This window comes from Myodes glareolus, chromosome 5, assembly GCF_982192425.1.
Source record: "Myodes glareolus chromosome 5, mMyoGla1.1, whole genome shotgun sequence".
Lineage (NCBI taxonomy): Eukaryota > Metazoa > Chordata > Mammalia > Rodentia > Cricetidae > Myodes > Myodes glareolus.
This window is the reverse complement of record NC_142030.1, coordinates 35,306,757-35,330,833: the sequence shown is the minus strand read 5'-3', so window position 1 is coordinate 35,330,833 and position 24,077 is coordinate 35,306,757. Positions and strand designations below refer to the sequence as shown.

The window sequence follows — 24,077 nt, the reverse complement described above, 5'->3', positions numbered from 1 at the left end:
GTCCCCGAGGCACCATCCCAAGTGTCATCTCCATCCAGAACATCGTAGACAACCATGTTTCCTTCCAGCCCACGAGTGGAGTCCACGTGATTTTGGCAGGAGACATAGAGCCGGAGCTCAGCCCTGGTGATCTGCTCGTGCCGAGGGATGGAGATGTTGAAGAGCAGAATGTGTTTCTGGAAGGGGAAGTCCTCTGTGGCAGCTGTTGAGATAGCATCTGAAATGCAAACACACGTGGGGAGCGTCTGTCTGGTGCCCATTTTTATGATACCAACACCTAACTTTGGTTTGCTGTGAGGGACATCTAGGACAATAGAGTTTGTCATGTTGTCTCCACTCTGTGTCAAGAACATTTGGGAAAGTTCTCTTGGGATTATTTTTCCCCAGGGAGGAAAAGAACAGAGGCAGGTATCTTCAGTTAGAGTTAATAGTATCTACTCTTTATTGAGCACCTACTGTGTGCTTGGCATTGCACCATGAGTTTGGGAGGATCTAGTTATTATCCCAACTTCACACATATGGAGATCGGTATCCAGAAGTTTTTACTGTTAGAATACACACAGATAATTAGCAGTCTCATTTAAGGCGGGCCAGGAAATAGATTTTCAGCTTTAGGATGAAGATTTTACAGTCCTGGCTGGGGCCAATGAAAATCCAGTTAGATAAAGTAAAAAAAAAAAAAAATGCAGCATTAGAGTGTTTAAATAATTTGGAATTGTGTTAATAGCTTCCATCAAAAGTGAAAAGCATTTCCGTTCCAACAGTTTTGTCATCACGGGCAAAAGTGGGGGTTTTTCTCTTAGCTTCCTAATTGTCTAGTTTCCCACTTTCAGGCTGCGGCTTAACCACTGACACTGCCATTTGTGGGTCCCCGTCCATACTCCATCACCACCAATCCTGGGGAGACATGTTCTGATACACCCAGAGGATGCCTGGAAGTCCAGATGTTTCTAAGCCTGGCACACAGTGTTCTCTCTGTATGCACGCGTGCTTGTGGTAAAGTGCAATGTGTAAACCAGGCACAGGGAGAGCTTAACCATGAGCAAAGAAAAACGAGAATTAAAAAAAAAATCACATCTGCGATGCAAGCCATTTAGAAGTTATGAGTCACTGTTTTGTGATTTGCATTTAATAGTTATGGACCACAATAGAACCTTCAAAACAGGTCTGGGTTCTTTCAGATTAGGGAGACTCCTGTATTCACCACCGTGAACAGAGACCCATGCTGTGCTGAAACCTAGCTAGTGGTCTATAGATCAGAAATGCCAGTCCTGATTCTGCTCCTAATTGAGTTGGTATTCTTGGGAAGTTTTGAGTTTCTTGGTGCCTCAGTTTCCTCTCTTGTAGAATGGGGCCCATCTTACCTGCTTTTATTAAGGTAGCACATGGGACTTCCAGGCCAGTCATGAGCTAATAGTTGATTCTCAGTTAATCCTTCTGTCCCCCTCCCAAGCCTTGCAAGCCCAACGTCTGTGACAAAGCCTGTGGCCTTTACTCTGGCTCTCTGTGGTCTCCTCGCTCAGCATGGCTGCCCCATTCTGACTCCTGAATCACATGGCGAAAGCCATGGCATATCAGAACAGTGGGAACTGCACATTGTATTCCTGGCCTGAGGTGATCTTACCATGGCATACCTCCACAGAGGCCATCAGACCACTGTCAGACATGAGAAATCACATGCTTGCTGGGAAGAGATCGATGTTTCCTAGGTCATGTATGTAAGTTTGTATGTGCGCATGCATGCATATTGATGCTGTTGCTGCTGCTAGTGTATGTAATAAATGTGTAGGTGAACTGGTGTCTCTGGCTGGGCTTCACATTCAAGCCCGTGGAATAGGATGATTTAGGCCGCAATAAAAACAAAACAACAACAAAACAACACCTCCCCCCAAAGAAAACCTCATCTTTTCTCTAAAGCAGAGACCATAGGCAATCCCAGGGGCCTGGTGACCTGCAAACTGTATGTTTTTAAAAAATGAATCCATGTTTTTTTTAAAGAAGTAACTTCTTTAAAGAAACTTCTGTCGGACAGTCAGAAAACATAGCAGCACTCAGCATGCTTGTCCTTAACAGGATAGGGGAGCTGGTTCTGTGCAGCAAATAGGGCCTTGCAAGTGTGCCTGGTCTGGCTTCCTTAGTCTTGGCAACCAATCTTTCTGTCCAGGAACTCATTCTACCGAGATTCTGGAATTCTAGGACTTATCAGCTACGAACCTCATCTCCATGTTTATTTTCTAGTCTTTTAAAATCAAGAACACTTGATTTTAAAACATATCGGGCAGACAGACTCAGGCCTACTGTGCTGAGGAAGATTCCATCTAAGAAATAATGAGGATCTCTTCTTGTATTTTCAAGTCTAGGTTTAAAAAGGATTTTATAACAGAGAAACTGGCTTTCCTTTAAAACTTCAAAACAGACAGGCTTATTTCTATTTCCAAGTCTGAAGGAGACAAGAAGGGAGAGAGAAAGAGAAATCAGGAGGAAGGGAAAGGGAGGAGAGGAAAGGGGAGGAGAGAAGTGAGGGAGGGGGAATAGGGGAAGCAGGAAGGAAGCAAAAAAGATGGAAGGCAAAAGAAATGAGGGAAAAAAGAGGAAGAAAGGAAGGGAGGGGGATAGAGGGAAGCAGAAGCCTGGCATCCTTGATACCTGTTGGCTTAAATGAGTCTATGCCCCAGGGGAGGAGCCAGGCTGTCAATCAGAATCTTCAGTGTTGATGGACAAGCCCCATGATTTGCAGAGCCCTTTAGGGAAACCACTAGGCACACAGAAAAGCTCAACGGAATATTTGCATTTTCACCCTGTTTTAACACGGTGATTCACTTCAGTATAAGCTTGAAGAGCTGCTTGTGGTCGGGGGCCAACCCACCTCGCAGAGCCACTTTGCTATGGGGGCGGGGTGCCGTACGTCCCACCCCATGGAACCCTGGGGGAATTTCGCACTCTACCTTCCACACTGAAGCTCCTAACGATGTTGGAGGCCGGAGTGGATGACTTGTCGGTCGTGTACCTGTTGTACAGGTCGATCATGTACTGGGGTGGCTCCACTCTGGTTTTGTCCTGGGAGGGGATGCCGCTCAAGTTAAGGCTGCGCAGGAAGTCCACCTTCATGTTCTCCAGGAACATCTTCAAGTCAAAGACACCCTCGTCTTCACCTCCAGACAAGCCTAGTGAGCTGCGGGCGTTTCCCCCGGGGGATGGCTGGACCCAATCCTGCAGCGGCTTCTGGTGTGTAGGACAGACCAGCAGGAACAGCATGAGCAGGGCCACCCAGAAGGCCCCAGGGGACATCTTGGGCCCTAAAGAGGGGCTGCCGGGCTGTTGTGGTATGTCACCAGGTGCAGCGGGGAGCCCCGGAGGAGCGGGCCCACATTGTCCTGACCGCTCAGCAGGGAGCGGGGCTGGCTCAGGTTCTCCCCAGCAGTCTGAAGGCCTCCACGCTTATCTGGGTGTGGATGCGATGCTCGGACCTCTTATCTAAGGCAGCTCTCTTTAATGAACACTGTATAAACATCTGACGAGCACTCGGGCTGGTGGGAAGGACGCAGACAACTGTAAAGGATCGGCATTTCTCCGGGAGGTCATCCACCCTAATTAGGATCTTCGTTCATTTCCTTGCTGCCTTGGTCAGAAGACTCTCCAGGCAGAGGGACACTGGCCCCATCCCCTGGACCACAGGAACAAAAAAATCCAGGAAATGAGGTCAGGAAGTTCCCCAAATGTAGAAAGCTCACCAAGTACCCTGAAGATAACACAAACTGTGGGGCCTGGAAGGTGGGGTGAGGTGAGGACTCCAGCGGGGTTGGAGAAGACTGGCACTTGTGCAAGCAGGACCTGACGGTGTAACTAGGCACTGTCCCCTGAGGAAAGGGCTCCTGAGTATTAAGAATGGAGTGTGCATGGGCCTAGCACACTCAGCGTGCCCGTGATGTCACAACCAATACAGACAAGGACTCCAGTCCCAACTCCCTTGCTTGCTGCCCCAGGCTGTGGTCTCAACTCTTTCAGCCTCCTTTTCAGGAGCAGAGAGGTAAGGATTTAGGAGATGTGTTAGCATACACGAAGGCAGCCGCTGGCAGCTCCTAGCAGTAGACGGTTGTGTTCAAGCAAGCCTCCAGTGTCGGTCTGACTAAGTTGGATCTGGATCAGCTGCTCCTTAGTACCATAAACAGATGCATTCAGAGATCCTGAACTCCAGCCCTGTCCCTGGCCTGTGTGGCGCTGGCGTGTGCAAGTGTACATGTGTAGGTGTGTGTGTGTGTGTGTGTGTCTGTGTGTCTGTGTGTCTGTGCATATTGATTCATGTTAGTGGGGAGGCCATCTGGATCGTACCTATCAGTCAGGAGACCCACACAGCAGCTAGGGTACACAAGAGCAGTTAGGCGATTCTGAGATGGATCCCGTGCCCAGAGATGATTTCTAGCCTGTGAAGGCTGTTGGTTACAGCTCAAGGACAGTGTGTATTAAAAGTGATGTCCCCATGCTTAGCTTCCGTCTATTTCCACCGCAAGAGGCATTAATAAAAGCAAAGAAAGAGCACAGTTAAAAATATTTGCAATGAGTGGTATCCAGAGAAGATAGGGTATGATGTTCTGTGCTGTTGGGGCTCCTGGGGAGAAGGCACAGAAGGCCAAGGAAGTTCAGAGCTTGCAGGATGAACCATGACAGGCTGTGGTAAGAAGACTCAGAGTGGGAGGGTGAACTGGCAGATAGAATTTGTATCTGCCCTTTAGGGACACATTCAGGGGAGAAAGAAAGGACACAGTCGAGGAGACACTGTTTGGGGGATGGAAAAGAAAGTGTACTGAGTACCGATTCTGTGTAAGAACTATCATGGCTGGAAGAAGAGGAATGGAACAAATGCCAGGTCCAGAAGATGGAGTTGAAATGGCAGTGCCAGTGGGCCAGGAGGAGCTAGGGGACCATCTGGACAGTCTCTCCATGTGCCATAGCCTCTGGGGTCAACAGGTCCTGTCTACACTCACAGGCTGAGCTCTGGACCTCCAGGTGAGCAGTGGGAGCTCCAGGCAGTGCAAAGGGCTGCTACCCAATTAATTTTTTAAAAACTTGACAAAATTTCACCTCACTAATGATAGTAGCATATGGTACAGAAAACCTGGGACAGGCCAAACATAAAAGATAAAAATCCTTTACGGCTTCACAATCCAGCAACACCCAGAGTTACAGACTCAGACATGTACTATGAGTCCCTGCCAAACTCTGGTGGCCTGGAATGCTTCGGGGATTAAGAAAGCTTCAGACTGTCACCACGTCGTCTCAGGCAGCTGCTGTGCTGTGGGAGAGACATAGCTGAGAGAACACAAGGGGCATATTTGGTTCATCCGCTTATTTCAGGTGTCACTGAAGCCAGTTCTCCCAAGGTGGAAACTTGGGTCTTGTCTGTCATTTACAGAGGTGAGAATGGGTTCACCTGAGTTTCCATACCACGATCGTCCTAGGAAATCAGACACACCTTCTGTCCCAGAACACACCCTCTCTTCCCTGCAATTCGTGTTTTTGTTTTTTCAAGACAGGGTTTCTCTGTATAGCCCCCGTTGTCCTGGAACTCACTTTGTAGACCAGGCTGGTCTAGAACTCACAGGGATCCACCTACCTCTGCCTCCCAAGTGCTGGGATTAAAGGCATGCACCACCGCACCTGGCTTCCTGCAGATTTTGAGAGACATGCTACGTACAGTTGTCCAGAGGAACGAAAATACATCCCTGTGGAAGCTGCAGGGAGTGGCTGGAGGCAGGCAGAACCAGGATGGCTTGCTTACCAAATCTGGGCAGAGCTTCCCTGAGAACCTGTTTCCAGTTGGCCCATGATAAGAACAGATCCATTGAATGCTCCTGGCCTGGGACTGTGACAGTAACCAGTCAGAAAGTCTGATCCACTGACCAGCCACCCTAACCCCTGGGAGGTTGTTAGAAACGCAAAGGCTCAGAATAGAGCAGAAAGCTGTGTGATCCTAACAGGTGGTTCTGATGCATGTTCAAACTGAACACTAGATTTGGCTTTATTTGATGGGGCTCATGTGCTATCCACCTTCTCCAGTGTGTGTGTGTGTGTGTGTGTGTGTGTGTGTGTGTGTGTGCATGTGTGCATGTGTGTGCGTATGCATGCGCACATGCACATGTGGGTATATGTGTTGCTAAGAATTTGCTCTAAGCACAGAAGTTTTGATAAAATAGAAGAATTGTGTGAGTCTTCTACAAAATGAAACAAGAAGAAAAAGCTGTCCCACAGACTTAGTGGGAGGTGAGTCCCAGGGTTCCCCTACACATACCAAAGTCTGAGGATGCTTCAATTCCTTTTATAAAATGTCCTGGAGAGATGGCTCAGCAGATAAAGACACTGCCGCTCCTTCAGAGGAACTGAAATTCAGTTCCTATCACCCATGTCAGACAGCCCACAATTGCCTATAATTTCAGTTCTGGGCATCTGATGCTCTCTTCTGGTCTCTATGTGCACCTGTATGGTGCACACATGCACGCACACACACACCCATGCATGCATGCATAAGTGAAAATAAATCTTTTAAAAAGCTTAGAACAACTACAAAGAAATGAAGAAATGAAATAACGCATGCTCCCATTGACCAGGCAATTTCTCTGATCTAACCACTATATTGTATGTATGAATTAAAACGCTATGTTGCATCTTACAGATGTGTGCAACTTCTATGTGTCCATTTAAAGTCAACATACATTTTAAAATAAAATAAGATTACACCATGTTGTTATAGTGCGCTCTTTAGAGGAAAATTCCTACATACACAGTATAGATGCAGGTTTTTTTTTAATGTTTTCAATCCCAGGGTGATTGAATCTAAGGATTTGGAATACACAGAGATGGTGTGGAAAGTCCTTCTGTACATGCAGTGCTTTTATTGGTTAATGAATAAAGCTGCTTTGGCCTACAACAGGGCAGAATAGAGTAAGGTAGGAATTCCGAGCAGATAGAGGAGAAAAGAAGGTGGAGTCAGAGAGATGCCATGTAACTGTCAAAGGAGAACTTACTGGTAAACCATGAGCATCATGGTGATACATAGATTAATAGAAATGGGTTAATTCAAGTTGTAAGAGTTAGTTAATAAGATGCCTAAGCTATTGGCCAAGCAGTCTTGTAATTAATATAATTTCTGTGTAATTATTTAGGGTACAGGTGGCCAAGAAACGTACAAGCAGTCTCTGCCTACGGGGGGGGCAGCTGTATAGTTTATCATGATCTTTGACACATTACAAATGTTAAATATTTGAATAAATAGACAGAGCTACTCACACCTTTTCACTCCCAACTCATACAATCAAGAGCACTGGAAGAGATTAGAGGAGGGAGCCTAGAATTGGGTGGGGTTTAAGTGACAGTTGCCAGAGGCATGGAAGGAGACCCAAGCTCCAGTGAGCATCACTAGCTTTGGGGAGTAGAATGGAGGAGAACAGGACCTGGAGAAGCATCATCATCTGAGGAAGCTTTTGTTTGATGTGGGATTCCCCTCTGCATGCTGTGAATATGTTTTATTGCCACTGATTCATAGGGAAGCTGCTTTGACCTATGGCAGGACAACTGTTTAGGCAGGAAAACTAAACTGAAGGAGAGGAGGAAAGAAGGTGGAGTCAGGTGGACGCCATGTAGCCTCCCAAGTGAGAGGTAGCAAACTACAAGCCTCATGGTAAAATATAAGATATTAGAAATGGGTTAATAGAAGATGTAAGAGCTCTAGGAATATGCCAAAGCCATTGGCCGAACAGTGTTATAATTAATATAATCTCTGTGATTATTTGGGTCTGGGTGGCCAGGAAACCTAAGTGCAGTCTCCTTTTATATTTATTTTTAGGTGTTGGTAAAGTAGCATAGACTAAGTTGAGCTCTCATTTTAGTGCCGTGATGCACAGCCCACAGTTGGAGCTTGTGAGCTGCTTTTCTGCTGGTCTCTCAGACAGGTCGCCTCTTAACCTCCTTGACGCACCGTGGTCACATGCTCCAATGCAGGTGATACCCGCAATGTTCTCCCCCAGCCAAGACCAGCTCTTCCTTCTTCTCTGACTCCACAGTTTCCCCTCCTCTTCTGAAGACCTTCTCCCATGTTTTCTCACCCCTATCCCTGACATCTCTAAGTTTCTCCATTATTTCAGCTCTGTTTCCATTCTGGCTATCTGGTGGCTCTCATGGTATGTTCAGGAGTGACGTATGCACTCGGAGTTTCTTATTGGAATACCTCAAACCAGCCACCTGGTTTCACCAAGACTCTGCTCTCACACTCCTATAAAAACATAACCAAACCTGGAGCTTTTCAAAGTCTGGCTTTTGGTCTGATGAGTTACTCTCTAAGATGCTCTAGCCTTCCTTTAAGAGGGTGTTTAAGTTCAAGAACATAGTCCACTGGCAAGGTACCAATTTTCTCTCTCCAGACCAACACAGGCTCAACTGAGTGACCTCAGAGACCCATGCATATTTAGGCAGTGTTCTGGAACTTTTTGGTTCTTGAGACAATGTAATGTTATGTTTTGGTTATAAGAAGAAAGACGCAATTTTGTACATAAACTCATCTTAGGCCTTGCTTAGCAGTGATTATGTGTTCACTGTCATTGAGACAGCCCCACTACACCCTCAGAAGGGGCTACTGGCTGGGAAATTTATGGGTAGTCCTGGCCATGTTGCCCTTGACTCAAGCAGCTCTCAGCACCAAACCTGAAGTTGCCTGTGCCTTCATCAGACCCTAGTGAACACATTATGTTATGCATGGCTTTTTTTCTGGGACATTCCTTGGTTGCTAAGTTGCTAAGTGGTTGTGTGGCAGAACAGATGCTACTTCTGAAATAAAGGCTGCTGTTTAAGTCTGAGTGGTCAGCAATGACACTGGCTCTTTCCATTGTAGTGGGGATGTCATCATTCACACATCCAGTTTACTGCACCTCAAAGTCATTTTGACATGCCCAGAAGACACAGGACCCTCCTGCGTACTATGCACTCTGCATGGATCCTATTTCCCCTGCCCATGGTTGGACCCCAGTCACAGTCTCACAGGTTGCTCTGACTCATCTCAGAAATTTAGAGACAAAGACTCGGAGGTGTTGCAGGTCTTTGAGAAACTCAGTGATCTTCCAGAAATTACAGATGCCAGAAAGAATTAAATGGAGCTGTCACGGGTATGGGAAAAGAGCAAACATTTCAATGAGAAAAGCAAAAGATTTGGAAGAAAGAATGGAGTCATTTCAAGGCCCAGTATTTTATTTTGCTATTCATATTTCATCATGTTTCGGGGGCATTTGACATGGCAGCAAAGTACTAGTCAGCAGGTCAGTTGGAGACACTGGCACCATCTTCAACAGCTTTGAAGGACTCATTTAGTTTTCTGTGTGCCTCTTCATGGGTAAAGGAGTAAGCCAGTGTTGGTGGGCATGGCCCTCAACTGACTAAGTAGCATGGGGAGTTGTGTATGCATATGTCCTCGGGTACATGGAACACCTCCAAGGATAAGGAGTGTGGATGCTGATGGAGTGCATCAAGTCCCGTATCTTACTTACCCATTCTGGATGCCCTTGCAGCTCACCAGACCACAAATGCTGGCATTGCAGACTTCTTTCGAGATTGCCTGGGCTTCTCAGATTACTGGAGCCACCTGAGTAGAGTTAGTGGTTCACTCAGGGGCAGCCTGGAATTGAAGCTGCTGCACAGCCAACTCCCCTTCCCCAGGACTCGGCTCACTGAACAGCTATGCAGAGAACAGAGCACCTCACAGCCCCAGGTGGATGTGGTGGTTGGGTGGGGGTGGCGTGCACAGCACCCCATCTTACCTGTATTTCCTAGAACACTACTTTGAAGCGTACTAAACAGCGCGCACACACACACACACACACACACACACACACACACACACCGCTGCTTCTCAGCTCACTTCCCTCTTAGCTTTGGCAGATTTACAGTCCTTTTGTTGAGGCTCTGACCAACGTTATTGCTCCAGGAGCACTTGGCTGATGGGATTGTGGTGCATCTGCCTCAGACTGGACCAGTATTCTCCTTTAAAAAGTGTTCAGCTCGGGGCTTCAGGAATTACCATTGCAAGGAAGGCAAAGACCATGCCAAAGCTCGAGTCATTTGGGGTGCCATTTGGGGTGGCTGTTTGTGATAGGGCTGTTGGGAGACAGCCTTGTATTCTGCAAACACGTAAAGGAGATTATTTAGTCCTTCCAGCCCCTCTTGAACTGGAGCTCCTGAAATATTCCCTAACTGCTTATGTCAATTCTCCTGTTTTTGTTGCTTCCACTAAAAGACCTGTTCTTGTCACTCAAGACAAAGGCTGCCACAGACACCCACCAATCACAGGGCTAGGGATGTGAGGGAACTCTAGGGAGGTGACTCTACCATCTGGGAACCCTGACCCATTTTGATGTTAATGCAGGGTAGCGATTTACAGAATGGATAAGGGAACAATTGATATTTTGGAATGGGAGACATTCAGTTTTTCCAGATATCACTGTACCTTTAATTTATTAGCTTTCCATAAAAACACAGAACACTCACAATCTACAGTATACAAAGTATAATTTACAAAAATATAAAATCTTGGTTATTTTTTAGTATTCCAACATATTACTGTATGTGTTATTACTGTATGCATGTTCAAACAGCCCATATCTAACCTGTACTATTTCCTCTGTAGGGGGTGAGGGTCAACTCTCTCCTTTTTGTTTTAAAATAAAGAATACATATATTAAAGGAAGAGACCGATCTTGATTGCATGTACATACTGCATGTATAAAAGCAAAATGTAAGAGAAAACACACGTTCATGTCAAGATTTAGGCCCTGTTTCTAGTATGTAGCCTGAGGGTTGTGGACTGAGTACTTGAACTGCTATGGGGGTGAGTGCCCCACGATTTGCATAGTCTTTCCAGGTTATGAGATGATAAATGCATGGAGTCGACATTGTGGGCACATCACATGCTATGTCCAGGCCTTGGAAAATGGGTAGGGCTGATGGGCAAACTTCAGACCATAGTTGATTCCAGGCTCCTTCCAGGAACTCAAAGTCTTTACAGAGCTAAGGAAACACTGAAGAACAATGGCACTGTGTACAGATCTTTCTAGGTCCCAGCAGGGTTGCTTACAAGCTCTTTCTAGCACCTAGAACTGCCCCGAGTCAAGTCCTGCCTCCGAGAATGCCACTCTGCAGGGCCGGGATGACGCCAGACTGTCTTCCACCTTGAAGTCATCTTACCGACAGGCACAGGTCTCTACAGACATATTGGGGTACACCTTCAGAACCACATTCCTGTTCTCATCCAGGAAAAGGACTCCAAGGGAGTTCATCTTGTCTGGAACACAGCATGGCTCTGGGATGCCAGGGACAATCCCCACAGCTCTAACGATGCTCTGGATGGTGGCATGATTGGATGGGCGGACAATCTGCAAGATGAGAAAAGAAGGCTCAGAGAAAAGGGCTTACCATGGTTTCTCAAATAAGGCCATGCAACGGGTGACCTGGAAGAAAAGGCTTCTGCCTGGAGCCAGATACATGTTTCCTCTGAAATCAGCCACAGGCTCAGTCCTGGTGCCCCTAGGTGCCCACTTTTACTAGTCTAAAAGGGATGTCACATCTGCTACTTGAAACTGACCACTTGGGGGCGCCTGCATGTCACCTTCCTAAGAGCACCTGGAGCTGAGCTGGAAGGACCACGCTTCAGCCAGAAGCCACATGTCCAGAGCAACCGTGGCTGAAACTAAAATGATGGTGTTTAGTGCAGCAAGGGCTGCAGACAGGCATTTCAATACGTGCTAGACTTTGGGTGACAGGTCAGCACTAGGGCATTGTCGCATCTTGAGACCTTATTCATTTATATGGACTGTGTGACCTTCATCTTACTGAAACAGATACCAAATGACTACCAGAGAGGCAAATGACTAAGACGCACGGTAGAGATGCCTCAGTTAGGAAGTGGCCTGGCTTGGAAACTGGGGCCACTTCTGAAAAGGTGAACACAGACAGCTAGGTAACAGGCTTCAGTTCTTGACTGGCTGATGAGGGCTGTGGCTAACAAGAAACCTTATGTGTGTGTGTGTGTGTGTGTGTGTGTGTGCATTAGAGGGGAGGCAGCAAGAGAGGGGCAAGACTAACTACACGTGTGGGGTTCAGTCAGTTCTGAAAGTGGGGAAGCAGCAAGTCAGCATGATAACTCAGTAGCTGCGAGGCCACGTCTGCCCTGGGCCCATGTGAAGTCCGTTAGCAGACCACCTCTCTTCACCAGCTGTCTCCCATCCTCTCTTGTATGTGCGTGGATCTGAGGAGAAGGCCCTTAATTCCAGACAGATTATATAACCCACACCTGGGCCTGGGATTTCTCACTTGGTCGGTTTATCGAGGTTCAGATTGAATTTACACACCGACTTTCTTTCTTGGAAGATAGACCACAGAGGAGTCTGCAGAGTTAACGAAGCAGGGGAAACTGCCGTGGGTGCTGAGGGGTGACGTGGGCAGCCTACCGCCACGCAGGCCGCAGGATGATAAATGGAGTTAACCCAGCCTGGGGGAAGATGAAAATTCAGTGCCAGGAAGGTGAAACAGTCCAGGGTTTTGTATCTTTCGGACTTCTTTGCACTGGAAGACCGGCTTGGCTGTTGGATGGGACAAACCAGGGGAGCCCACTGGGAGAGCCACTGACACCCAAAGCAGCCGGATCACCAGATCACCAGGATCACTAGTCTCCTGGTTGAGACTAGAACAGGTAGGAGAGCCTTAGTCAGGAGGAAAGGTTGGATACCTGATGTGTCCACAGGGAGGCAGCACTGACTCAGCCTCTGAGGATGTCTGCTCTCTGGAATGCCCTTTTCTTTGCATCTAGGAAGCTATGCTTTACTTTAAAGATTTCAATTCAAAGCAAGGTATTAGTGAGTGACACATGTCTCTAGTCCCAGAAGATGGGAGGCTAACCAGGAGGACTGAAGCCAGCCTGAGACAGGTTCAGAGAGACTGTCACGGAAAAACAAAAACAAAAAACAAAAATCAAAAACAAAACCAACGTTTAGAAAAAGCACCTCCAAACCAAATCAACCCTAACAGGCGGTGGGACACCTCTGTCTATTCCTGCCTCTGCAGACAGGAGATATATCATCTCCATTTTGCAAATGATGAAACAGGTCGGGCAAACAGAGGGATAGCCAACAGGACAGAGCCAAGGTAGCATGAGACAAGATCAGAACACAGAGTGAGTGGTACCTTGGGCATGGGGAACTCACAGGCCCCAGCACAGTAGTAGGCATCGAAGGATTTGGGCGAGATGATCCATTCATTCCACCCGATGTCTGCAAAGTCCACCTTCAGATACCTTCTGGAACAGACCCGTGGCTCATCCCACTGCCTCCTCCTGGCTTTCTGCATCGTCTTCTCATCAAAGTCCAGCACCTGTGAGGAGGTGGTGAATGTATCCTGGTCCTTCTTCTTGCGGTCTTTGCGCCCGGTGCGGGGTTTCAGTGCCCGGAAGGGGCTGGGCCAGAAGTCATGCTTGTGGTAGTGCTGGGCGTGCAGGGCAGGTGCTGGTCTCTCATCCAATCCTGGCAGTTCATTGTCCTGCAGGGGTCCAGAGACCTGAGCTGCCCGGCGCACGCGGGGGTCCGCTGAACTGTTGGGGGCAGTGCGAGGTTCAAGATCTCCAGCTGGAAAGGGGTCGTATCTCTGCAGCGTCACTGCCACACTGTTGGGCTCTGAGATGGCCAGGTCATTGGCATAGACAAGGATATAGGGCATATGGGGGCTGGACCTGGGTATCCCGGGATCCTTCTCCCCAGAATCCAACTGGGCAGAGAGGAGCAGTTCTCCATCTCTTCGCGCAGCCTTGACCAGCGATGAGATATCCTTGGCCTGCCACAGGCCACGTGGGGGAGGTGCCAGAACCATGGCCCCGCGGAGCAGCCCCTGAGTGGCCGTGTTCTGTGAGAGGCTGCGGAAGATTAGGTGTAAGCGTGCTGGTGGACCTGGGGTCAGAAGGCGGCAAGATGCATTCTTGGCTCGTGGCTTGCATAATGTCTCACGAGCCCGAGGCCACCGTGGGGGTTCTGAGTAGAAGTGGAAGGTGGCTGCAAGGATCATTTCTGAGTCTTGCATGGATGTCAGGTTAAAGAAATACACAGGCTTCTGGTTGACCACTTCTGCAAGAGAAAGACAGATCACAGCCCGTTAGATTTTTCTCTTGAAGAGCATCCTGTTCTTGCGGTAGTGGTACAATTCCCACCGGGACTCACTTCCCTTTCCTCAGCTCCTGCATGCCTTACACTGCAGGCCTGAGAGCTTCCTTTATTATCCTCAATAAACTTGCACAGTTGAGATCCAAAGGTAGGGAATTGTCACCCTTTCACTGAGAGAAATGAAGATAAAACCAGGGAGAGAAGGGAGGGTCGGGAGTGGGAGGCAGAGAGAGAAAAGAGAGGAGGGAGGGATAGAGAGGGCAAAGATCAAGTCTATAAGACACTCAAGCTCCTGATGGTCCCTCCTTGACGCCCACTGACTTTCAAAGAACAAAGGCGTGTCTCTGACACCTTCGTTAAGAGTTTGTGATGGTTTGGGTTAGATCCAAGACCTGCCTCAAGGCTGGTCCAGTATTTGCCCAGCACTCTATACTATGCAGTTTTTAAAGGTAACTTCTGTTAAATGTGATAGTTCTTCCAGATGAGGTGAAATAAGGAGATCTTCACTATTTTTTACTGCAGCTTTAGGTATTTTAAGATAATATAAAGTTAAGGCCACAGTTGTTGGGTGTTCGTTCTGTCCTAGGACTTGTACATATGTATGTGTGTGTGTGTGTGTGTGTGTGTGTGTGTGTATGTATATATGCACACACACGCGCGCGCGCGCACACACACACACACAGCCGGGCATAGTGGTATACACCTTGAACCCCAGCACTTGGGAGGCAGAGGTAGGTGGATCTCTGTGAGTTTGAGGCTACAGAGTGAGTTCCAGGCTACAAAGTGGTGTACAAAGTGAGTTCCAGGATACCCAGAGCTACACAGTGAGATCTTATCTTGAACAAAACAAACAAAAACTGTTCTTTCAACAAGATAGCAATATGGAGATTTCAGTAGGTCCCTCCACTCCAAGGTTCACACTGCCGGCTGGAGAGCCATGCACAGGAGGGCGAGGCACATTTGGCAGTTTTGTGTGTGTGTGTGTGTGTGTGTGTGTGTGTGTAGTAAACTTCTGCTTTCCAGGAGCAGCCGGAAGCCCTGTCTGCTCCTGGTTCTACTAGGTGTTCCTCAGGGCCATCTGCAGCCCCAGTCCTGGCAGCAATGCAAACTCTCTACAAGAAGGAGGTCAAGGATTCACAAGGAGAAAACGTCTTGGGACATGCAGAAGGAGACCAAAGTGGCTGGATGGACTTCCTCCTCCTCCTCCTCCTCCAGTAGAAGGCCTGTTTGCTTAATACAGCTGGGAGAGAATCAGAGCTCATAAACCCAGTGGGTGTGTACTGGGGCGGGGGAGATTACACTCTCCAAGAGACAGGTCAGTCTATATGACACCTGTATCCAGAGGATGAGCTAGGATCGTTTTTCAAGAACCATTGGCTTAGGACCGGAAAGGTGCTCAGTAGTTAAGTGCACATGCTGCTCTTGTAGAGGACCCAGGTTTGATTCCCAGTACCTACACAATAGCTCACAGCTCTCTGTAACTTTACTTCCAGAGGATTTGATGCCCCTCTCTGGTTTTTTTGAGTACCAGGCAGGCGAATTGTACATATACACTCACACATAAACCGAAAGTAATAGTAATTTTTTTAAAAAAAAAAATCTCAAAAAACCTACCCACTGGCTCAGTATTTTATTTCTATTGGGAAGGAAGCATAACTCTATCGAGAATATTCAGGCTCCCTTAATGGAATCCACAAAGTATAAAGAAGGGGAGAAACACCTACAGTGGGCTGAGGAGAGACTGGAGATGTTCCTTACCTGGTCCCTATGCACTTGGCACGTGCCCCATATGTGAATTGATGCTGAGTCCTGAGGACTTAAAGCCTGGCCTCCCAGAACTCTGTGGCTTGAGTGTCACAACAGAGGCCCATATCCTAACTGGCACGTCTCCGAGTAAGGACCGTGGGGGAAGTTGGAGACTCACTCATCTCAGGGGAGGTGTGTGAACGTGCAGAATGTCATACCTGGAAGCTGCAGGGAGGTGCCCCTGCTCTTGGTCGCAGCCTGGAGATCCTGTCCAGCATGCATGTAGACATTGAGGGGCTAGCCTGTGTCACCTTCAGTCTCCCACCCACTGATCCGTGTAGAGGGAAGCTCACTATGCAGCATACACCCCTAAGCTGCAAACACCCTCGAAAACAAGCTCTAGGCCTTAGAAGTGAGCATCATACTCTAAGCTTTATTCTTTCATTAGTCTTCTAGGAAGACTAGAACCCCCAGCCTGTGTGATCCTTGCAGGACTAAAGAAATGGCACATGCCATATGCTTGGCACAGGGGGTGGTCCGAAAATGTACTTCCCTGCCCCATTTTTGTGTAAAGGTTCAAGAATGGCAGAGCAAGGGTTTCCTATACAAGCTCAAACGTGTTCACACACTACTTGGTCTCTATAACATCTGACTTGGCAGCTTTTGTTTATCTTTTATCTAGTTCAGGTATTTCTTAACCAATTATCCTGCTCATTGGTCCAGTGTGGGAGGAGCCTCCAGAGGCCAGGTGAGAAGGAAAGATTCGACTACACTCGACTTGAATGCATCTAGGTAGAGGGAGCTCACTGCTCACTGGACAACTTTCTCAAAAAGATGCTTCCTGGCGGGAGATGCTGAGGTCCAGATGGGTCACCCCCAAGCCCAGCGTTGGGGGGTGACCCATGCATGCATATGCTTGCATGCATGCAATACAGGAGCTCCAGTCTGTGACTGAGAGCAGAGGCACCTCTGATGTTTCCAGCTAAGTGGGGCACAGGGCACCAAGGAGAAAACAAGAAAAGTCCCTCTGTCCTGTATACCACACTAGAGCACTGTGGCTGCTCTCTCGCGGCCAATGAGAAGACGGCTTACCTCCTCTTGTCCTTCAGTTATCCATTCAGTTTCCCAATAAGCATTTGCAAAAGGTCTGTGTTTGCTAAGTGATGGGCTGCTTGAAGTCCTGGCAAAGGCAGGCGAAGGTGCTTGAAAGCCTCTTGGGAACACAGACTGGTAATGATCACAGTTATCCTTGGGTCCGACCACATTACAGCTTTGCAGAACACTCTAAACAAGGTACCATATTATGGGAGCATTTAAATTGCATACGGCTCCCATTCAGGTCCTTGCCACCTAAATACTCCGTTCTTTACTCGGGTCCCACTTGAACTTCCTGCCAGCCTCCTCAGATACATCTATCCTCCCCACCCCAGGCCCATTCTCCTGGCCTTCTGCTGAGAGGTACATGTCAGGCATGGTACTTCTTCTGCCTCCATGGCTTCCTGGTCACCTAGGCCTCTTCCAGATCTCTACCTCATACGGTGTCCCCTTTTGGCTTTGTGGCTCTGCAGTTCTCCCCTGGAAAAGACCCCGACTTTGTCTTCTGGTCACTCATAATAGCCTGACGTGTATTTGTTTATTATTGCATATCCCCCAGAATACATACCCCAGAGGCTTTGCTAGCTGCACTTCATGCTGTATCTCTAGATACTAGCACAAGGCCTGCTGCTCAGGAACAGGTAGGAACGATGGGTTCCTGTTGCAGACCCTGCACTGTGAGAAGACAGGAAGGGGCAGGGCCAGAGTGGGCCACAGGGGAGGTCTTGGTGTGCCAGAAAGAGCAGGGAACCAGCCTGATGTCTTACGGCGGCCAAGAGGCAGCTATAAAGTGTGACCCCAGGTGGGTCTCACCTGAAACGCATGCCCTTTGCTCTCCCGTGTGCTCTATTGTCATGGTGTGTCCAAGGGTATATAAACAAATATCACCCACTGTAAGAAAATAATTGGTAATTTTGATTTCTGTATTTCCCAGGAAAAAGGACTGCTTTCATGTAAACAATTTAATCTCTGTGGATCTTTGGCATTCTTGGAGCTGCAACCTCTTAGCAGAACACTCAGCTTCACCCTGGTGACGGTGGGAATGGGCCGGTCCTCTGATGGCCTCAGTCTAAGAGTAGCAACTCACACAGATGGCTCCGTCCGAAGCAAACAGAATTCCAGCCACCCTTTCCTCATTGTCCCTGGAACAGTCACTAGGGACAACAGAGCAGGCATATCATGGTGACGATGCAGACTTCTATGCGAGGTGGAGGTAGGAAGCAGAGGGCCAGTCCCTTAGCAGCAGAAAAGAAGGGGACCGGGCCTGCGCTGAACATCTGTTTCACGGGTCTTTCTGAGTAGGAGGCTGACCTAGTCATACAACCCTTCCAAGACTGGCAGAAAATTCTCTTTCTTGCCCCCTTCTGGCTTCACAGCAGCCTCAGTCACTGTTGACTTTTTAGATGCTGCATCTGCCTCACCATGGCTTCCTTCTCGCCTGGTCTCAACTAACATTTATCCTAGAATTGTCAATCCTTGATATCCCATACAAGCTCCCAAAGTGTCACCTATGGGATGTGAAGATTAATGTCTCCTCTATGTAGAGAACCTCAGCAAAACCCATAGAATGGAGTCTTTCCCGGGGAGAACTGCAGAGACCTCAAGGAGAGCTGCAGATGGGAATACCTACATGCAGAAAACGCAGCCCCATTAGGTTAGTGGCTATGTGCACGTGTCTGTATACATATGTGCATTGTTAGTGCAGGGCTGAAGTGAGTCCACAAAACATTATTTTAACGCTGGTTGTATCGGGATATGTGGTAAGAATAACTTATCATTTGTTTCTGTGTTTAAAAAAAATAGCCTGTCTTCTCTCTTCTTTTTTTTTTCTCCACCCGTTCCCTTCCTCTCTATCTCCTCCTCTCTGGTGTGCATTGTTCCATTGTCAACAGCCAAAATCAAGGTCCTCAGGGATTGGCTGCATTCTACGTATTTGCCGCCACAGTTTTCTCCTTAACCATTAACCAAATGCCCAGCAGCCCCAACATACAATGGACTGTCTCCCCTCTGCGTTCAACCCGCCCATCAACACACTAGGGACTTTTCTGTCTGTGAAGACCTCACTGGCCCCTCCCTATCAGTGCTACCCTTAAGGATCCTGCAGAGCACCCCCAACCTGATGATACACTAGCACCCCCATTCCACTGCACTAGCCTTTGGGTCCTCCCCAGGTCCTGAGCTATTTCGGGCGAGACTAACACTCTACGCATCTTTATGTCCTCTGAATGAAATGCTTAGGAAAAGCCAGATGCTATGTTTTGGATTCTGCAAACGCAGGGCATTCAGTCTCCAGGGTAGCAATATTTAAAGGTACTGAAACCTTTAAGGGGTGGCACCTAATGGGTAAATGTCTGTCACTTGAGATACGTCTCCCTTTAGATTTCGCTTAGTTCCCAAGAGAGGGGCTGTTACACCTGGCCAAAGGCTACCTGTTCTTCCTGCTTTCTGCTTCTCTGTCTTGCCTCATGACCAGTCCTTCTCACAACTTTTCCAGCCACAGTACACCTGTGACACTATGACAGAACCCCAGGGCTTTCCACAGAGCCACTACCATGATGGTTAGCCTTCCAGTCTCAGAACGCGAGCTAGGTAAATATCTTTTACCTCCATGAGCTACTCGACTTCTGGTAATTTTCTACAGAAACAGAATTGGGATAGTTCACTCGAGAATGAAATCAGAATGACTTGGCAGTTTCGACAGCTGGGTATGTCTAGGAGAGGAAGAAAATCAGCTCGGCATCACACTGGTAGGGGTCCAGTTTGGAACTAAACACAAATCACTCATTGGGAACGTGGAGGTAAACGGCGGTCTGACCTGAATTTAAAGCCAACTCAAAGGCTTTTCCTCCACAGATGCAGACCACGGGGGAACAAACTGCACATCAGGAGGGGGGAGTGGAAGGGTACGTGAAAACTGGTGGAATCCTAGTTAAGAGCTAATAAATTGCAAACGAGCACATACCAAGAAGTGTTCAAAGTCCTTGCCATATCTGAGCTCCTTGAAAAAAATGTTATTAATCAGGAGCAGAGTCACAATTGAAAAGTGGAAAGAAACTCTAAGTCATGAGACGTGCAGTCCTGTGGCTGGATCACAGAACCGGGATCAGGATGGTAGCTCATGCTCGGAGCCTGGGCCTTGCTGCAGAGGAGGGCGAAGTGGCTGTAACAGCTTCTGGGAGTGGGTGTGTTTGCTGTCTGGCAGGCTGTGCTTACCTGGGAGGTAAGAAACCTGCCTCCTTGGAGCCTGCCAGGATTGCCATGCTCCTGGATAAAGGCTATGGCAAGGAGTCTGTGCCCTGCTCACAACGCCCCCCAGATGGACTTTCCGACAAGAGACAGGAACATCTGAGACTAGGGGTGGAACAATTTACATGAGTCAAGGCAAGGCACTAGAAACCAAGCTCTGACGCTGTGCCAGGCACAAATCTACCTTCTACTCAGTGGTCACTCCCTCTCTGTGCACACAAGAAATGATGTCCAGAACAGGCAAGTGACATGTGCCATGGTGACAGCCAGCAGCCTGTAAAGCTGGAACTTCGTTAGCTCTTTAGTTAACTCTTTAGTTTGTTTAAAAAATCCAAATAAGAGGTATTTTCAGACCCTTCAGGACTGGACCAGAGCTCTGGTTTCTTAAACATGTCTGTCTGTTCCACCCTGATGCTCTGCTCCCAGACTCTGGGCTTCATTCGGATGGAGAGACAGTGGAGATATGTGGCAGTGAGAACAGCTATTACTGCCGGACACGTACAACAACTTCCTCCCCTGTCCTGTCCTTTTGTCCTTCTCTGTAAAATGGGGGTGCTGGATTTAAGGTGTAGTTTCCAGGCCATCTGTCGGGGTTAAAATGCCCACTGCTATTTGTACTAGGAAGTATTTCCTCTGATTGGTGAAAACAGACAGAATTGCACCCCTTATTGAATGGGCTGCCGCAGGTGCTTGTAACCAGTGGGCATGCTCGCTTCTTATTGCAGTGGTGACCTTGGCGACCTTTATCCCTCCACTTCAAGACTTCAAGGACAATAAAGGGCAACAAAGGTCAAGTTCAAACCTATATGTGCACAAGCGCTCATTACAACCCTTTTGTTCTTGGAGTTACAATGTACAACACTACCCAGTCCAGCCAAGGGCTCAGAGCTGATGTTCTTACTTCATGTCATCTAGCTTCAATCACGGAGTACAAACAAGTCCACATAGTTTCAGGGAATTAACTCAATCAGGCCAAATGCTTCTTAAGTGATTTAATTTAATAATGTTCCTCCAGAAATGAATTCCGGGTACTGAATAAAAGGTACCGGGGAAGCCAGAGCTGGCCTAGAACCTAGGGACACTGACCTGGTTAGTACGAAGGGGGAGGTGCCTCTTTGTGAGAGTGGCTTCCTTACCCATGTTATGTCTGAATCTGAAGTCACAATGTCACCAGGGCCCTGAATCCAGTGAGCAGCAGGTAGGACCCACGCTCTGAGCCTACATTTTTCCACCTCAAACTTGGCTGCGGTTAGTTCCTATCGCTCTTGGGAGAGAAGACTGCCAACTGAAGGATTTCTTTCCTGGGGAACTGCCTCCTCTCAGACAACTGCAGGAGACCCCTGCCCACATTTTCTGGAACAGCATTCTAAAAAAACGCTGAGCAGTCACCATGACAACCAGGGTCTTCTCACCACCTGCTTCCTAGGCTGCACTTCCTCTGCATTTAGGCCCGGGCTGGCAAGGGCTGCTTGCTCAACCAGAAGTCAGTGGGCTGGAGTGCAGAGAGAGCTTCTCTAAGAAGAGGGTTGGGAGGGAACATCGGCCAAGCCCAACTCTTGGTGTCAAGAGTGGAGACGTGAAGCACGGCCCAGGAGAGGGACAAGGTGCTTCTGGACCTTTCTTAAGACCTGTCTTCTGGAGTCCTGGGAACACAGGCCCTTCGGAGAGCACATTATTTCCTAGTCATCCAAATCATGCTTCCTATCTGGGTTCAGTGTTTGGTACCTGCACCAGCGCTGCCTTGTAACACGCTGACCATGCTCCTCTCTCATACAGCAAGTGTCAACACAACGCCACGGACTGCCCTCCAGACCATGTCTATCTCCACTCTGTGCCTAAAGCCTTCTGTATATGCTGACCTTTGTCCAGCAATTGTGGAAGTTTCCAGGGGCGGGAGGTCTGCTCCCCAATGCCACTTTGGTCCCCACTGCAAGCTCTTGCCAGGTATAGAGATCGGACTGGCTTGTCAGTGAAAGGATGAAATAAAAGTCAGTACAAGATAGGAGGGGGGGGGGAAGTCGAGCCGTAAAGAAATAGAGAGGATAGATAAGAGAACTCTATGAATAAGGAGAACTGGGTCCCTATGTACCCTCTACTTACCCAGCCTGGCACGGAAACTTCGGACCGTGTTGCCTCCTCCTGGTCGAGCGCCCCGTCGGTTGTACTTTTCATAGAGCCTGAGCATGTGGACAGCGACCATATCCTGGGCGCCTGGGCCCAGGGCGGTTGCTGCGTCCCCAGGTGACTGCTGGGTGTCCTTGTCCCTCTGCAGACCTTCGGCTGCCAAGGGCAGTGAGGACAATGATGGGCCCCTGTGGCCGCAGCCTGCGCCCTGCAGCAGCAGAAGCAGAGGCACCATAGGCAGCAGTTGGGACCCCAAACTGATCCGAGCAGGACGAGAAGCCATGGCTGAGTGACGGTGGTAAAGGGTCTGAGTCCAGGAGGACAGACAGGGAGGGCTCAGGGTTGGCTGTGCACCTCGTCTAAGGTTGGAGGGTCCGTGTGGGACGTGGACAGCCCCTGTGACCCGACTCGAGGTAGTGGGATTGGCTCTCAGAGGCAGCGCTGTGCGCAGTGCATCCACGCCCCGGGACCAGTGGTCACAGCTGTCCGGAGCCTCGTGGAGCCCAGCCGAGCCCGCGCCGGCGCGCTCCCTTGATTGCCTCAAGCTGCAAACTTTGCAACCCACGGAGTGGCGCCCGGACTGGCGAGTTAGAGGGGCGGGGCGGGGCGGGGTGGCCGACGGCGCCTTCAGACGGGAATCCGGCTGTGTCCCCACTCGCAGTCGCTGAGAATCCGTCTGTGGCCCCGGTGTGTTGTGCCTGAGCTCTGGTATGAGGGCGTGCGCGCGCCGGGGTGTGCGATCGCGAGTGTGGGGGCCGTGGGCGTGGGCGAGCACGAGCGCGCTCCCTGCTCCCCCGCCGAGAGCCGGAGACCCAGCCCCGTGGCCGGCTCCGGAGTGTCGCTGCCTGCAGCTGAGCCCGGGCGTCGCGGGGGCTGGGCAGCCTTTGGAGGGGGGCCCGCCTGCGGGGTTGCCCCTGCAAAGGCATGCTATGGCTATGTGGTCGGAAGATGACAGCTCCCCCATGAGGACCCCAGAAGGGATGTGTGCCTAGCTGTCTCTGAGTCAGTGTGTGCTCAAAATGCAAAGGTGCAGCCTTGGGAACAGGAGCTCTGGGATTTAACAACAACAAAAGGGGTGTGTGTGGCTCCAAGGCTCAACCGACCTAACTCAGGCAGTGGAAAGCAAGATCTTGATCAAAATACAGAATTAGAATTATCCGATTAACCGACCCTTTATTTGGCAACAGTGATTCCAGTTGTTGAAGAAATACATCAAAGGTCCTTATAAATCTTCGGACAGGGTTGCTAAAAAAGAAAAGAGCATGCTTTCAATTTACTTTATAAAAAGTTTCAAAACATCAGAGAGGGAAGAGAAAAAGTTCACGGTTTTCTCAAAAAGAATTCCCAGTAAAGTGCTGGCTGGCGTTGGGTGCCTCTGACCCCTGCTAGGCAGCTTAGCCCTGGGGCAGAAGGGCCCCAAAGGTGCTTCACTCCAGTGAAGTTACTTCCCCATAGATAGAATTAGAGGTCCAAGTGGGGGAGAATCTGGCCGACGTTGTCACTAACTTTAACTGAAACTTAGCAGAAACTTAACAGATACTTAGTTTCTGATGGTATGCAAACAAGCAACCAATCACAGTGGCTAGAAGTATGGCTTTTTCACAGATCGACACTACTCAGTCATTTCCATTTGACAGGAAAAGCGTTGCAGATTTCCCAAAGCAAACTTTTTGCTTAAACTACATT

At 48.7% G+C, this 24,077-nt stretch overlaps 2 protein-coding genes across 2 annotated transcripts in view; both read right to left on the bottom strand.

Annotated features, from left to right (window-relative positions):
- Gdf2 (growth differentiation factor 2) overlaps positions 1 to 3,486 on the bottom strand; it is a 5,798-nt gene extending 2,312 nt beyond the window's left edge. Inside the window, exons 1-2 of the mRNA XM_048421373.3 lie at positions 2,946 to 3,486; positions 1 to 217 (exon numbers count right to left, since the gene is read on the bottom strand). The exon at positions 1 to 217 is cut by the window's left edge and continues 2,312 nt beyond it. Of these exons, the coding sequence (XP_048277330.3) occupies positions 1 to 217; positions 2,946 to 3,288 (560 nt within the window). The 5' untranslated portion in view covers positions 3,289 to 3,486. The remainder of the gene's footprint in view (positions 218 to 2,945) is intronic.
- Positions 3,487 to 10,476: 6,990 nt separating this feature from the next.
- Positions 10,477 to 23,105, bottom strand: Gdf10 (growth differentiation factor 10). Its single transcript, XM_087906260.1, has 3 exons — positions 22,368 to 23,105; positions 13,216 to 14,144; positions 10,477 to 11,408 (listed from the first exon to the last, which is right to left on the bottom strand). The coding sequence occupies exons 1-3, from the start codon at positions 22,672 to 22,674 to the stop codon at positions 11,217 to 11,219; spliced, it is 1,428 nt and encodes a 475-aa protein (XP_087762386.1). The 5' UTR covers positions 22,675 to 23,105; the 3' UTR covers positions 10,477 to 11,216.
- Between the last annotated feature and the right edge of the window lie 972 nt (positions 23,106 to 24,077).